Source organism: Scylla paramamosain, chromosome 28 (assembly GCF_035594125.1).
Source record: "Scylla paramamosain isolate STU-SP2022 chromosome 28, ASM3559412v1, whole genome shotgun sequence".
Lineage (NCBI taxonomy): Eukaryota > Metazoa > Arthropoda > Malacostraca > Decapoda > Portunidae > Scylla > Scylla paramamosain.
Genome location: NC_087178.1, coordinates 7,232,377 through 7,245,000, shown reverse-complemented (window position 1 = coordinate 7,245,000; position 12,624 = coordinate 7,232,377). Strand labels below are relative to the sequence as shown.

The window sequence follows — 12,624 nt, the reverse complement described above, 5'->3', positions numbered from 1 at the left end:
AAACCTAACCGACAGTTCTCACACACTGACACCATTTGGTTTGCAGTTAGTGATTGATGCCAAGAACGGATACGGAATCTTCAATTACCTGCTTCAGTTCCTTATTCCTACGATTCAGCAAAGCAAACCCGTAAAAAAAAAAAATAAATAAATAAAGGTAGAAATGACAAAGAATAAGAAAAAAAATACATAGCAGTGTACAGGAAGCTTTCATGTAGAGTTTTTAGGCTATTTACGTGTTTGTTGTTGAAGACTTAGGTTTCCCTATAGACCTATGCAGATTTGCCAGTTCTAAGTGTATCTCTCTAAAACAGTAATGAAAAAATGGAAACACATATACCAGTGAACGGCAAGCTTCAATATAGAACTTTAAGACTATTTAGAAGTTCAGAAGTGTGTTAAAGACTCAAATTTCTCTAGACACCTGCAGTTTTGCCAATTCTAAGCACATCCCTTTAAAAAACCGCCATTAATCCTCCCTTACCATACGATTACAAGCCCCACTACACCAAGATAATACAAAAACACACCTAAATAACCAACACTAAATCATGTAGGAGCTTAATATCTACCGCGGCGTGAAGATAATAGACTAAAATGATACGATAACCACATTGCTAGTTAAACTTCCCTTCCAGTCACCCCAGTCTACCCCTCTACCCATCTGAACTACACTCCTCTTCCTCACCTGCCATTTACTCACCTCCTCTCGTACGTTGGTGTTCCCAGAGCATAATATACGTGATCTAGCTCCTGCAGATGCTATATTAGTAATGCCCAGGTGATTTAGAGATCTGCAGGAGGAAATAGAGAAAGAGAAAGACAAGGAGGGAGGGAAGGAGTGTGGGACGAATGCCAGATGTCGCTAGAAGGAAGTAGTTTATAATAGTTGAATTGTTCGTGATAGAGATTAGTATGTAGTTTCTCTCTCTCTCTCTCTCTCTCTCTCTCTCTCTCTCTCTCTCTCTGTGTGGTTTGTCCTTGAATTATATGCAAGGAAGTGTGTGTGTGTGTGTGTGTGTGTGTCAAAGGAGAGGTTGGTTTGATGTGATTCTCTCTCTCTCTCTCTCTCTCTCTCTCTCTCTCATTGTGATTGTGGTGAGAGAGAGAGAGAGAGCGAGAGAGAGAGAGAGAGAGAGAGAGAGAGAGAGAGAGAGAGAGAGAGAGAGAGCACCCACCCGCCTATTGGTGAGAGATGGATGAGGTTTTAATCAAATGTTACTCCTTCCTGATCGCCAAGCACACCTCACGCATACCACGGGGGGAGGGGGGGAGGAGAAGAGGGGAAGAGGGGAGGGAGGGAGGGGAAGGGGGGGAAGAGGGGGAGGGGGGAGATGAGGGCGATAGGTTGTGGAGGGGGTGAGAGAGGATTGAGGACAAAGGGTGGAACATACATAAGAAAAAAAAAAGATAAGAAAAAGGAGAAATGTGTGAATTTTTTTGAGTAAGAGAGAGAGAGAGAGAGAGAGAGAGAGAGAGAGAGAGAGAGAGAGGAGGAGAGAGAGAGAGAGAGAGAGAGAGAGAGAGAGAGGAGGATAAAAAAGCAATATGAGGAAGATAAATAAGACAGAGAAATAGAGATGATAAACAGCAGGGAAGAGGGAGAGGTGGAGTCCTGAGAGAATAATTGCTGGGAGTGGAAGAGGAGGAGGAGGAGGAGGAGGAGGAGGAAGAGCATAATGGAGGGGTGGCGAGGAAGGAAAGAGGGATGAGGCGCGCTTCGTGGATAAGAAAAGAGGATTATCTCGTAACTGTGACTGTGGAAAACGAAAACAACTGATAAAGAAGAAGAGGAATGCAAGAACAGAGATAGACATAAAAAAAAGGAGAATAAATAACAAGTAGGAAGATGTATTGCTCCTTCCTCTCATAATCTGATGTAGAGGGACAGGGAGGAGAATGAAACTTTGCAATAATACTTTAATCTCAGTTCCTACATTCCAGCAAACTGTCGAGAGGTGAAGTAGAGGAAAGGTGAATGACAAATAGGAAACTCAGGTGTTATAATAAGAGGGAAAGTTAAAGAAAAGAAAAAAATATTAACCTCTGCATTAGAAAAATTGACTAATCTTTTAAAGGAGCTTCACACTAACAACTGAAGGTGGAGTTGGGGAAGAGGGGGATAGGTAGGCTTAAGTTTATGAATGCAGCATGTTACGTGTGATACGGTGAACAGAATGAGAGCTTGGATGCATACCTTGAGTCTGTGCACAACAGATATCAGTCAGGTGGATGGAATGAGACAACGGGCGTCAGAATCACAGTTTAATTATCAATATTTACAGGAACGGTCAAGACTGGGATGAAGTAATAACCAAACAGGTGTGAGGCGCGCCAGGTACCGGCCCGCCTGCCCGACCGCACGCTACACCTTATACAAATTGGAATGAGGTAATATTTCTGAGCTTATCACTGCTAAAAAGGTCAAATATATTCATTTAGTGTATATACTTGCAATATATATATATATGTATGTATAAATAGGCTCCTGCTAGTTAACTCGTCACTGAAAGGATGTGGGTTGGATGTATGTACGTATGTAGAGAAGCAGCAGTCTTGTGTACTCTCCTTCCTCAGCTGTACCACGGACGGGACCAATCTTGTCAGGACCTCCACTCGTCCTCCTCCTCCTCTCCTCCTCCTCCGCCTCCTCCTCCTTCTTCGACTCCTTCGCCAGCCTCCCTCACTGCCTCACTTCCACAAATTTTTCGATCCTCACTCTCATTAAGTTGATCAGATTGTATTAAATTGTTCAGCTGCCTTGATTTTGTACACACACGCCCACTCACACGCACACGCACTCACAGGCACACGCACTCACACGCACAACGCATTTCAGTACTTATAGGGATACAATATATACTTTGAATAGTATATATATCTCATAGTACATGTAATAAACTCTCTCTCTCTCTCTCTCTCTCTCTCTCTCTCTCTCTCTCTCTCTCTCTCTCTCTCTCTCTCTCTCTCTCTCTCTCACCTGAGTGCTTCCAGTAATCAGGTACTGAGATAAATAAATATAAATTCATCCAGTCTGACCAAATAAGATTTTTTTTTTTCTTTTCAAAGGTAGAACTCGCACACACACACACACACACACACACACACACACACACACACCAACACACACACACACACGGTAAATTAGCAGCGTAATAATAATAATAATATGAAAAAGTTTCCCTCATGGTCACATTTAACAAGAAAAAAACGTATTATAATTTCAATTCAAAACACATGTATTAGTAATTCCTCCATTAAAATAGAGCGAAAAAAAAACAACAAGAAATTAACTGATTGGTCTATTTCAAAGTGCTCCATGGATTTTGGTGCATTGTGATTGGCTGTGAGGTGTAGGAGGGAGGCTGTTCTGCGCCCTGATTGGTCAGTAGTGGTGGTAGCGAGGTACGGGCCATTCGTTATTCCAAAAACTATGCCAGTCATTGATTTTTTTTTTATTTACAGTGTTTTATTTTTGTTTTATTTATTTTTTTTTTAAGTTCAGTTTGTACGAGTTTATGGTACAAAATGTTTTACTAAATTCCTTTCCTCTCTCACTCTTTCGCTCTCTCTCGCTCGCTCTTTCTCTCTCTCTCTCTCACTCTCTTTTTTTGTTTATTTAATTATACCTGATCTGTAAAGTTTAAGTAGTAAAGTTAGTTTAAATACTATCAAGTAAAGAAGAACTAAATCCTCTCTCTCTCTCTCTCTCTCTCTCTCCTCTCTCTCTCTCTCTCTCTAACCAAGTGTGCGTTAAATAAAAATGTACAGGAGCGATATTTGTTGGTCGGGAAATCTCTCTCTCTCTCTCTCTCTCTCTCTCTCTCTCTCTCTCTCTCTCTCTCTCTCGCTATGTACACAAGCATCACTCGCCCCTCCCTCTCCCTACCAAGTTTTGATTATGGATTAGTACCTTGGGTTTCTCACGGAGGACATTAAGAAGAAGAGGAAGAACAAAAGCAAAAACAAGAACAAGAACGAGAATGCAAGAACAAAAATATAAGGGAACAGAAAAATACAATACAGATACAATAATACGTTTAGTTTACCCTTACCAAACAGAAAACGAGAGAAAAACAACAAGTGGCAAGAGAAAACGGAGTCTGGTCGTCACTTGTTTTGTCTGAAGCTCCCGGTCTGCCATCTAGCGGCCGGGGCGTGAAGGACAGAACGAAAACAATAGTGATTTTTGTTTTTTCACCAGGATAAATGATTGCTAATTGTCTTATGATACTCTTACGCCATGCTCGGGGTCTGTACGAGGAAACAAACTTTTTTCAAACGTTTCAAATGTAATAGAGAAAGGAAGAAAGGAAAAGAGTATTGGAATCTCTAAGACAACTGTTAAAAGTGGAAAAAAATACTGATTAGATGTTTTAATTAGTGCTTTATCAGGTGAAGAGAAAGAAAAGAAAAGGTTAAGTAAGGTAATAAGACAAACAAAACAAAAAAAATAGATATTGAAGACTGAAGGGGAGGGGAAAGTTTAAAGGGATAAAGTTAATGTTATTTCCAAGTGATTAATTCCCAAGGCACTAGTAATGGCCAGCCCAGTAACCAACCCTTGACCGTCTCTCTCTCTCTCTCTCTCTCTCTCTCTCTCTCTCTCTCTCTCTCGATGGCTACAGGCTCCTTGCCGCTAGACGAAACATTTTTCATGCAACATTATTTATTTTTTTCAACTTTTTTTTTCCAATTTCTTTCTCAAAAAAAAGGAAAGGCGAATATTTTTGTATAATTTTCCATCTTCATTTTTTTTTTTTTCATCAATTTCCTTCCCTCAGAAAAGAAAGGGGTATAATTTTCACAGATTCCATTTTCGTTGTAACCTGTATAACGCAATTTCTTTCATAAGTTCTTAAGTTTTTTTTTCTTGCCTAGTTGAAATATAAAACATTTTTCACATTTTTTTCAGTACAGCTATTCGTGTGTGTGTGTGTGTGTGTGTGTGTGTGTGTGTGTGTGTGTGTGTGTGTGTGTGTGTGTGTGTGTGTGTGTGTGTGTGTGTGTGTGTGTGTGTGTGTGTGTGCATTTCCTTGTGTTTTTTTCTCTTTCTGTTCTCCTCTTTTTCTTCTTTTATATCTCTTTTCAGGTCACTTTCTTCGTTTTTTTCTTTTCCCTTTCTTTTTCAGGTACTTTCTTTATTTTCCCTCCTTTTCGTTCATTTTCTGTGTTTTTATTTTTTTCTCGTTTTTTGTTTGTCTCTTTGTTTCACTTTTCACTGGGCGCCGCGGAGCCTCGGCCAGCGATACTTAACTTAGCAATGACTAGAGTGATACGTAGTCAGTTGTGAGTTCTGGATACCACACGGAGGAGGGAAAGTGTGTGTGTGTGTGTGTGTGTGTGTGTGTGTGTGTGTGTGTGTGTGTGTGTGTGTGTGTGTGTGTGTGTGTGTGTGTGTGTGTGTGTGTGTGTGTGTGTGTGTGTGTGTGTGTGTGTGTGTGTGTGTGTGTGTGTGTGTGTGTGTGTGTGTGTGTGTGTGTGTGTGTTGTGTGTGTGTGTGTGTGTGTGTGTGTGTTCCTCCTTCCGTCACACTAGTTCACTCACTCACTCACTCATATTTCAATAGCACAAGTTTTATTATTTTTTTGTATTCCTTCTTTTATTATCGTCTGTTCCTCTTTAGCCTTATTTCTCAGGTTCCAAAAAATAAAAAAAAGTTCGCTATCCACTGTTTTCTTTTCCTTTTAAAGCTCAGAGCAACACTGCATGATAAAGCACTTCAAAAAATGTACTTTACACTAAAAACCAGATTCTGTTATTTGTGTTTTGCAAGTCCACTCACTGCAACGAATGTTCCTATGTACAGTAAAATAGAAAAAAAAATAAAAATGGAAAACACACGCACACGCACACGCACACACCACCCGAGAGAGAACGTCCGTGCCACTCACCGCCTAACAATATCATCCTTACGGTAACAATTATAATATCTTTCACAATTCGGCTTCTTTCTTTCCTTCATCCTCTCAACACTTCACCTGATCAGTACCGTGCGGTGAGGCGTGAGAAGCGGACAGACTCTGAACTCCTCGCTCCTCACAACACCAGCGACGCCTTACTCACCCCACCAGCTTATCGTCCTTGAGTTTCATTAAATGACTGCTTCCCTGACTGCTGGCCTCGGGAACACACGCCTCACCTCTGTCTCCTCTCACCTGCCCTTTCTTCGTTTTCTCTTCCCGTTTTCTACTCGAGTCCCCGTGTCTCCTCCACAAGGGTCCTTCTTGAGCCTTCCTTCCTCTGGGCGGCCAGACACACGCCACACACTACAACGCACGTTCGCCAGACACGCTTGTGAAATAATGCATTAAAAAAAAAAAATTCTCTTAAAAGATGAGGTCAGAGAACACCTCCGGTCACTTCACTCAAACGCAGTTCTATGGAATTAATCCTACACTTAAAACGTTTAGCATCGTTTAAAATTTCTTTGACCCTGTAAATACCTAACGATCCAATGCTGCCTGATGCAAAATGCCGTCAGGAGAGTTCACGCGTCCCGCCACAAGCCCGGCGACCCGCCCTGGCGCCCTCTCGCTCAGGTACGAAGGGTGGAGAAGGTTCCCCGCCTGGCCACCGCCGCAGCCTCCCCGCAGCGCTCCTCTTGCACCGTCTGTAGCTCAGCCTACCTCGCCAAAAACCCAGAGTACTACAGCGCCACCTCCTGCACCGTCTGTAGTCCCGCGCCACTCGCCCTTACTAGAGTGTCAGCGTCAAGGCCTCGCGCCCCTTGCCTTGAGTCCCGGAGCATCGCTGCGCCTCCTGAAGAAGTTCACAGGGTCTTTCCTTCCTCCCCGTCACGCCCGGCACGCCCGTCACTTCCCATGGGGCATCAGAGCAAGTTGTCCTTTGTGTTGTCATTTGTTCGGTCCTTTCCTTTGTGACATAGTGAGGTACTGGTCGGTTTTCACAACCCGAGGGCGCACGGACTCTTCCTCCCTTTCTGCGTCTCCCTGAAGGACGAAGATGGACAGGCTACACCAGGAGACGCAAAGGATCAGAAGGCGTCGAGCTTCAGGCGTCAGGAGGCTGGAGGACATGAGTTATCGTGTCTCTAGTGGAGGCGCTACTCGGTGCCATGTCCAGGGCTTGGGAAATGCGAGGTCGTACTTTCACTGGGCTTCTCCGGGATGGCCTGCGCCCCGCTGGTAGGACTCAGGGCCTGCTGGACCTCCGCTTGCTGGGACTCGCTGCTGAGGTCCTGTGCTTGGGAGGTCACGGCCTGATGCGTCTCCATGGCTGGGTTGTGGGCTTGGGCTTGAGTCGCAGGCTGCAGTGACCCCATGTCCAGGCTTTGGTCTTGAGAGGTCACCGGGCTTTGGGCTTGGGACGTCGTAGGCTGCAGTGACCCCATGTCCAGGCTGTAGGTTTGGGAAGTCCCCGGCTGCAGCGATCCCACGACCGGGCTGTGGGCTTGAATGGGCTGCAGCGTCTCCATGGCCGCACACTGGGCTTGCGGGGCCATGGGCTGCAGTGGCTCCATGATGGGGCTGTGGGCTTGGGGGACTCATGGGCTGCATGGACCCTACAACCGGGCTTTGAGCTTGCGGGACCATAGGCTGCAGTGACCCCAAGTCCGCGATGAGGAGGTAAGGGGTCATGATCTCTAATGACCCCAGCACCGGGCTCTGGTTGGGCGGGGTCACCAGCTGCTCTCAGGACTGGGCGAGGAGTGGCGGGTCAGAGGTCGCGTCTGGACTCCCACACAGGGCCACTTCCTCCTTCTCCCTGCCGAGGTCAAGCCAGGTCAAAAAGGTCAACACTTCAGAGATAAGGAATCAAAAGCCACACACTTCTGCCAATATCTACAGAAAAATAGTACTAAAAAATATTCCACTATGCTATTGACATCGAAACTTCCACTGTGTTATGGGAGAAAAAGACAAAAAAAGGAAGAGTTGTGTTATTAGTACATAATATCGCCACATGACATAAAATAATCAAACAATCGAACTAAAATGAGTGCGGTTGTCTCTCTAGCCACTGTATTGCATGGATAAAGGTGCGGCGGTGCGGGAGGACCTCCTTCACTACCACCAACTACGAGAACAAAACTGCACGTGTGTCATACTCTAAGAAAACCTGCGTGGCACTCCGCTGGGGGAGGCTGGACAGTCTTACAACCTGACAAAGTGAGACTACAGTACGTGGGGGAGACTGAGAAAAGAGACAGAAAGAGATCTACGGGGGTCTTTACCTTGGAGTTGGTCACCACCGGGTCTAGTCGTGGTGGTTGAGAAGGGTGTTGGTTACCTCAGAGATGGACAGCAAAGGATTGGGTTCCTGCTGATCTGCGGGTAGCTGGGTTCCCCCATGGCACTGCAAGGCCGAGCAGAGAACAGGCCGCGTCTTAGACAAAGGACGGACTTGTGGGAAGGAGGAGGAGGACTAGGAGGACGAGGAGGACGAGGACTAGGAGGGGAAGAGCAGTGTGGGGAGACTGGCTGGCAAGCGGTGAGGATTGGATGCTGCTGTTGCTGCTGCATTACATCATTTAAAGTTTGTTTCTTCTTTAGTTAAGTTACTTTAGATGCTTCTACTACTTGTATTCTCTCTCTCTTTACTTTGTTATTTAGTCTCGGCAAAATAAAAGATAAACTAAAGATAACAAAGTCATTTATAAGGCTTTGGGAAGGAAAAGGAGGAGGAGGAGGAGGAGGAGGAGGAGGAGGAGGAGGAGGAGGAGGAGGAGGAGGAGGAGGAGGCGGAGGAGGAGGAGGAGGAGGAGGAGAAGGCTGAGGCTGAAGAGGAGGAAGAGGAGAAGCAGCAAACTCATTCACACATACTTAATGAGATAAAAAAAAAAAAAAATCACTCGTGCAACATAATGGGAGGGAACCAGAGTTGCATCTAACAGTACACTTAATAAACAACAGGTGACGGGGAGGACACACAGCAAGCACCAGGTGAACAGGTAACTCACAGGTAACTCATGATTGATACACATTGAATGGGGTGGTCAGGTGAGCAGTAATTACGCCCGGGTGAACAGAAAACAAAATTTTGATACATTTGGAAAGGACAGGTAGTGTGGCCTCACAGGTAAGAGCGTGGGGTTATCAATTACAGGTTGGAGGTGTAGGTGAGTGCCAAGTCTGTTATTATGGTATCTGAATCCCAAAAAGAAGGTTTCTGAATAAGGAAAGCTATGGGACACACACACACACACACACACACACACACACACACACACACACACACACACACACCTATAGATGAAGAAAAGGCTTAAAACACAGAGGACTGAAAGAGGGGGGAATGAGATAGAGAGAAAAACAGAAAGGGTATGGGATAATGAACACTGACAGAATATTTCTCTTCACTGCACATGAGAGTTAAAGGGGAGCCTGGGCACAAGGGTTGGGGGGACACATGGACAATGAACAACACGGTTCGAGCCCCGTCCACAGAGGAGCAAGTTAGCATGCAAGGTGACGGTGCCAAAAGGAGTGACAAAACAAGGAAAACATGAATAAACACAAAACTCAAAAAATCTCAATACATAAATCACAATCCAAAACGAGAGATAGATAGATAGATAGATAGATAGATAGATAGAGAGAGAGAGAGAGAGAGAGAGAGAGAGAGAGAGAGAGAGAGAGAGAGAGAGAGAGAGAGAGAGAGAGAGAGAGAGAGAGAGAGAGAGAGAGAGAGAGAGTCATGCTGAGTTCATGCAGACATCATGCAAGTGGGAACCCGCTCGCCGTGCGTCCCCAACAAAGTATACACACATAATCAAACACAGACACACGCACATACAGTCATACATTTCTATCAGTATTGTCAGATTCCTTGGGAGAGCTTCAGGGGTTAGACTTGTGTATAAAAATGTCTAGGTACTCTCACACTCACACACACCACACACACACACACACACACACACACACACACACACACACACACACACACACACACACACACACACACACACGCACACACACACACACACACACACACACACACACTCCCTCTCTCTCTCTCTCTCTCTCTCTCACACACACACAAAAAACACACACACACACACACACACACACACACACACACACACACACACAACACACACACACACACACACACACACACACACAAAGGGCGGGGAGGGCAGGCACTGGAGAAAGAGGCTGCCGGGGAAGACTGACTTTTAACTGCAACACATCACGAAAAAAATAAGATCTTCGCTTCCAGAATTCTTTTTCCAGTCTGTCTTCCCTCAGCCCGGCACACACAAACACGCAGACACTCAGACAAACGAACACACGGACACACGGACACACGAGCAGGGACGAGGGACGCGGGGAGACACTTACCACGGAAACATCAACGACACTCGACACCAAATGTTATGCAGCGGGAGCCTGGGCGTGGCCGACGTCCCCAACACGTGGTACTAAAGGAATGAATGAGCACGCTATGCAAGGAGAGGCGTGTTGAGGGGCGCCGCGGCTGCCCAGGGTCCCCTGTTAGTAACACAACAGCCCGCCGTCTACTTGAGGCCCAGAAGAGGTCAGGAGCAGGAGTGACCGAGGTGTTGCCGCGGCTGCCGCAACACTCTGGTCCACACACCAAGCCTTAGGTTAGGGTATTAGGAAGGGCGAGCCCAGCGCACAGCCCTCGCTGACTTCACTCATCGTGTGAGGCAAAGCCCTCCGCACGCCGCCGCCAGGAGAGGTGGCGGTGGCGCGCGGCGGCGTCAGGGTGAGGCGGAGGGCTGTGCGCGTGCCCGGTGCCTACGGCGGGCTCTTCATGCGGTGCAGGCCAGAGAGACAATAAACAAAGCTGTCACTCACTGCGGGGGTGTGATACGGGTGGTAAGGATAGTACTGGTGGTGCCATACCTCGCCGCCCTCACTGTAGCCGTACGCAGCCTTACCCGCTGGCGCCACGGTACCTGCGCCGACGTGGGCGGCTGAGGAGGCGGGGTGGCGGCGGCAACAGCGGCGGAATGCGCCGAGTGCGCCGATGGCGGCCCCCCGTGCGGGGAGGAGCCCTCCGGACCGTGAGGAGAGCCGCCGGCGCTGCTGCGGGCGCCCGGCGTGGACGCTGGCGTGGCGGGTACCCCACTTGCAGGCAACTCCGCTTAAACTGGGATCTAACGACGACGGTGCGGACGGACACGGGCGCCTCGCCGTACTTCTTGTTGGGGTCGTAGTCGTGAGAGGAGGAGCCCCACATGAGCACCGTCTGGCGGGTGTTGTTGGGGTAGGGCTCCACGCTGTCTTTGGTGTCTTCCTTGTGGCTGATGCTGGTGGGACTGCTGACCACCACGCTGCTCGTGGCGCCGGGAGTTGCGGCCAGTGCCCCCAGGGACGCCAGGGCGGAGGGGTCGTCCCGCCGCACCTCCGCCGTCCGCAGGTCCGTGTACTTGTGGTCCAGGGAGGGCAACACCGTGTTGGTGCCGTACACGGCCGAATAGGCGTCCGTGGGCTTGTACTGGTACTTGGAGGCGTCGAGCTGCGTCGCGCAGTACAGCTTCTGGTCCGCGGCGGTCTTGGTGACGTCGTAACCGAGGCAGGGACGGGGTGGCGTCCACGTAGCCGTTGCTAACGTACCCGTGCGTCATGTAGTCGGGGTAGTAGGAGCCCAGTTGGCGGTAGTGGAACAGGTTGTCGGCGGGCAGGTAGCTGGTGGGGTACAGGGACTGCAGGTTGCCCAGGTTCTGCTGCATGTATAGGCCGTTGTCCGTCGCGTAGGGCGAGGCGCTGTACACGTTGTTGTAGTTGTTGTAGGCCGTGTCGGAGAGGTTGGTGTAGCTTCTCCTGCTTTTACACGTGGTGAGGAAATCCCGCAGCTGTGTCTTGTACTTGCGGCTCATGCGGGAGGCGTACAGCTGCGGCAGCTCAGAGTCACACAGGTAGGACTGGCGTCAGGCCGGGGTCCAGGTACGACACCTTGAAGTCCATCGTCCGCTTCCCCAGCAAGTCGCGCCCCTCCTCCTCCCTGCAAGCCACGCGAGGGTTAGTTCCGGAGCCTCCCTCGCGTACCCCCGGCCATCCCTCCTTATCAAGCCTCCCGTGATCAGGCCTATAAGCGGCTATTACTGTCTCATGCAGAACCTATGGACCTATAAACCACTATTATCTTATGCTAGAACAAATAAACCTTAAATACAATGAAAATAACCTAAATACCCCTATAAATTCCTTTTCATAAGCACACCCAACAACAACAACAACAACACATTTCCTCCACAACAAAAAGGCAACTTACCTGCCGACATTCACCTTGACCTTTCACTACCTGAGGCTGACGCGGCCACTACCCCGCCGCCAGGACGCGCTACTCGCCTCACCGCAACGCAGATCAACTTCACCGCGTCAAAACACACCCAGCTCACCAATGATTAGCACCGACACCTCGCAGCTTCTGAACCGTCGCGGCGATACCTAAGCGTTAAATTTTTCCCCCTCACATTATTCGCTCCCTTGCGCAGGAAAACAGCGGGAAATCTTCACATTACGTCGCCATTACGTCCCCTTTGTGTTTCCACTCGTGCTGAAAGCGCCTCTTCTCACACCAGGACACAAAAAGGAAAAAAAGGAAAAAGGTCTTTGCTACTCTTTTAAATGAGTGAAGGAAATTCGTACAAGAAACGGAATTGTGTCTGTGTTTATATCCTTGTTTTTC

The 12,624-nt window shown here is 47.8% G+C and overlaps 2 protein-coding genes across 3 annotated transcripts in view; both read right to left on the bottom strand.

Moving 5' to 3' along the window:
* Window positions 1-4, bottom strand: part of LOC135114833 (uncharacterized) — a 154,460-nt gene extending 154,456 nt beyond the window's left edge. For both annotated transcript variants that reach the window (XM_064030958.1, XM_064030957.1), the window contains exon 1: window positions 1-4. This exon is cut by the window's left edge and continues 84 nt beyond it. The gene's annotated coding sequence lies outside the window, so the exon portion shown is untranslated.
* Window positions 5-4,931: 4,927 nt separating this feature from the next.
* The window catches only part of LOC135114832 (nuclear receptor coactivator 1-like), a 277,887-nt gene continuing 270,194 nt past the window's right edge, over window positions 4,932-12,624 (bottom strand). The window contains 4 exon segments of the mRNA XM_064030953.1: window positions 4,932-7,728; window positions 10,836-11,523; window positions 11,525-11,860; window positions 11,862-11,937. Of these exon segments, the coding sequence (XP_063887023.1) occupies window positions 10,867-11,523; window positions 11,525-11,860; window positions 11,862-11,937 (1,069 nt within the window). The 3' untranslated portion in view covers window positions 4,932-7,728; window positions 10,836-10,866.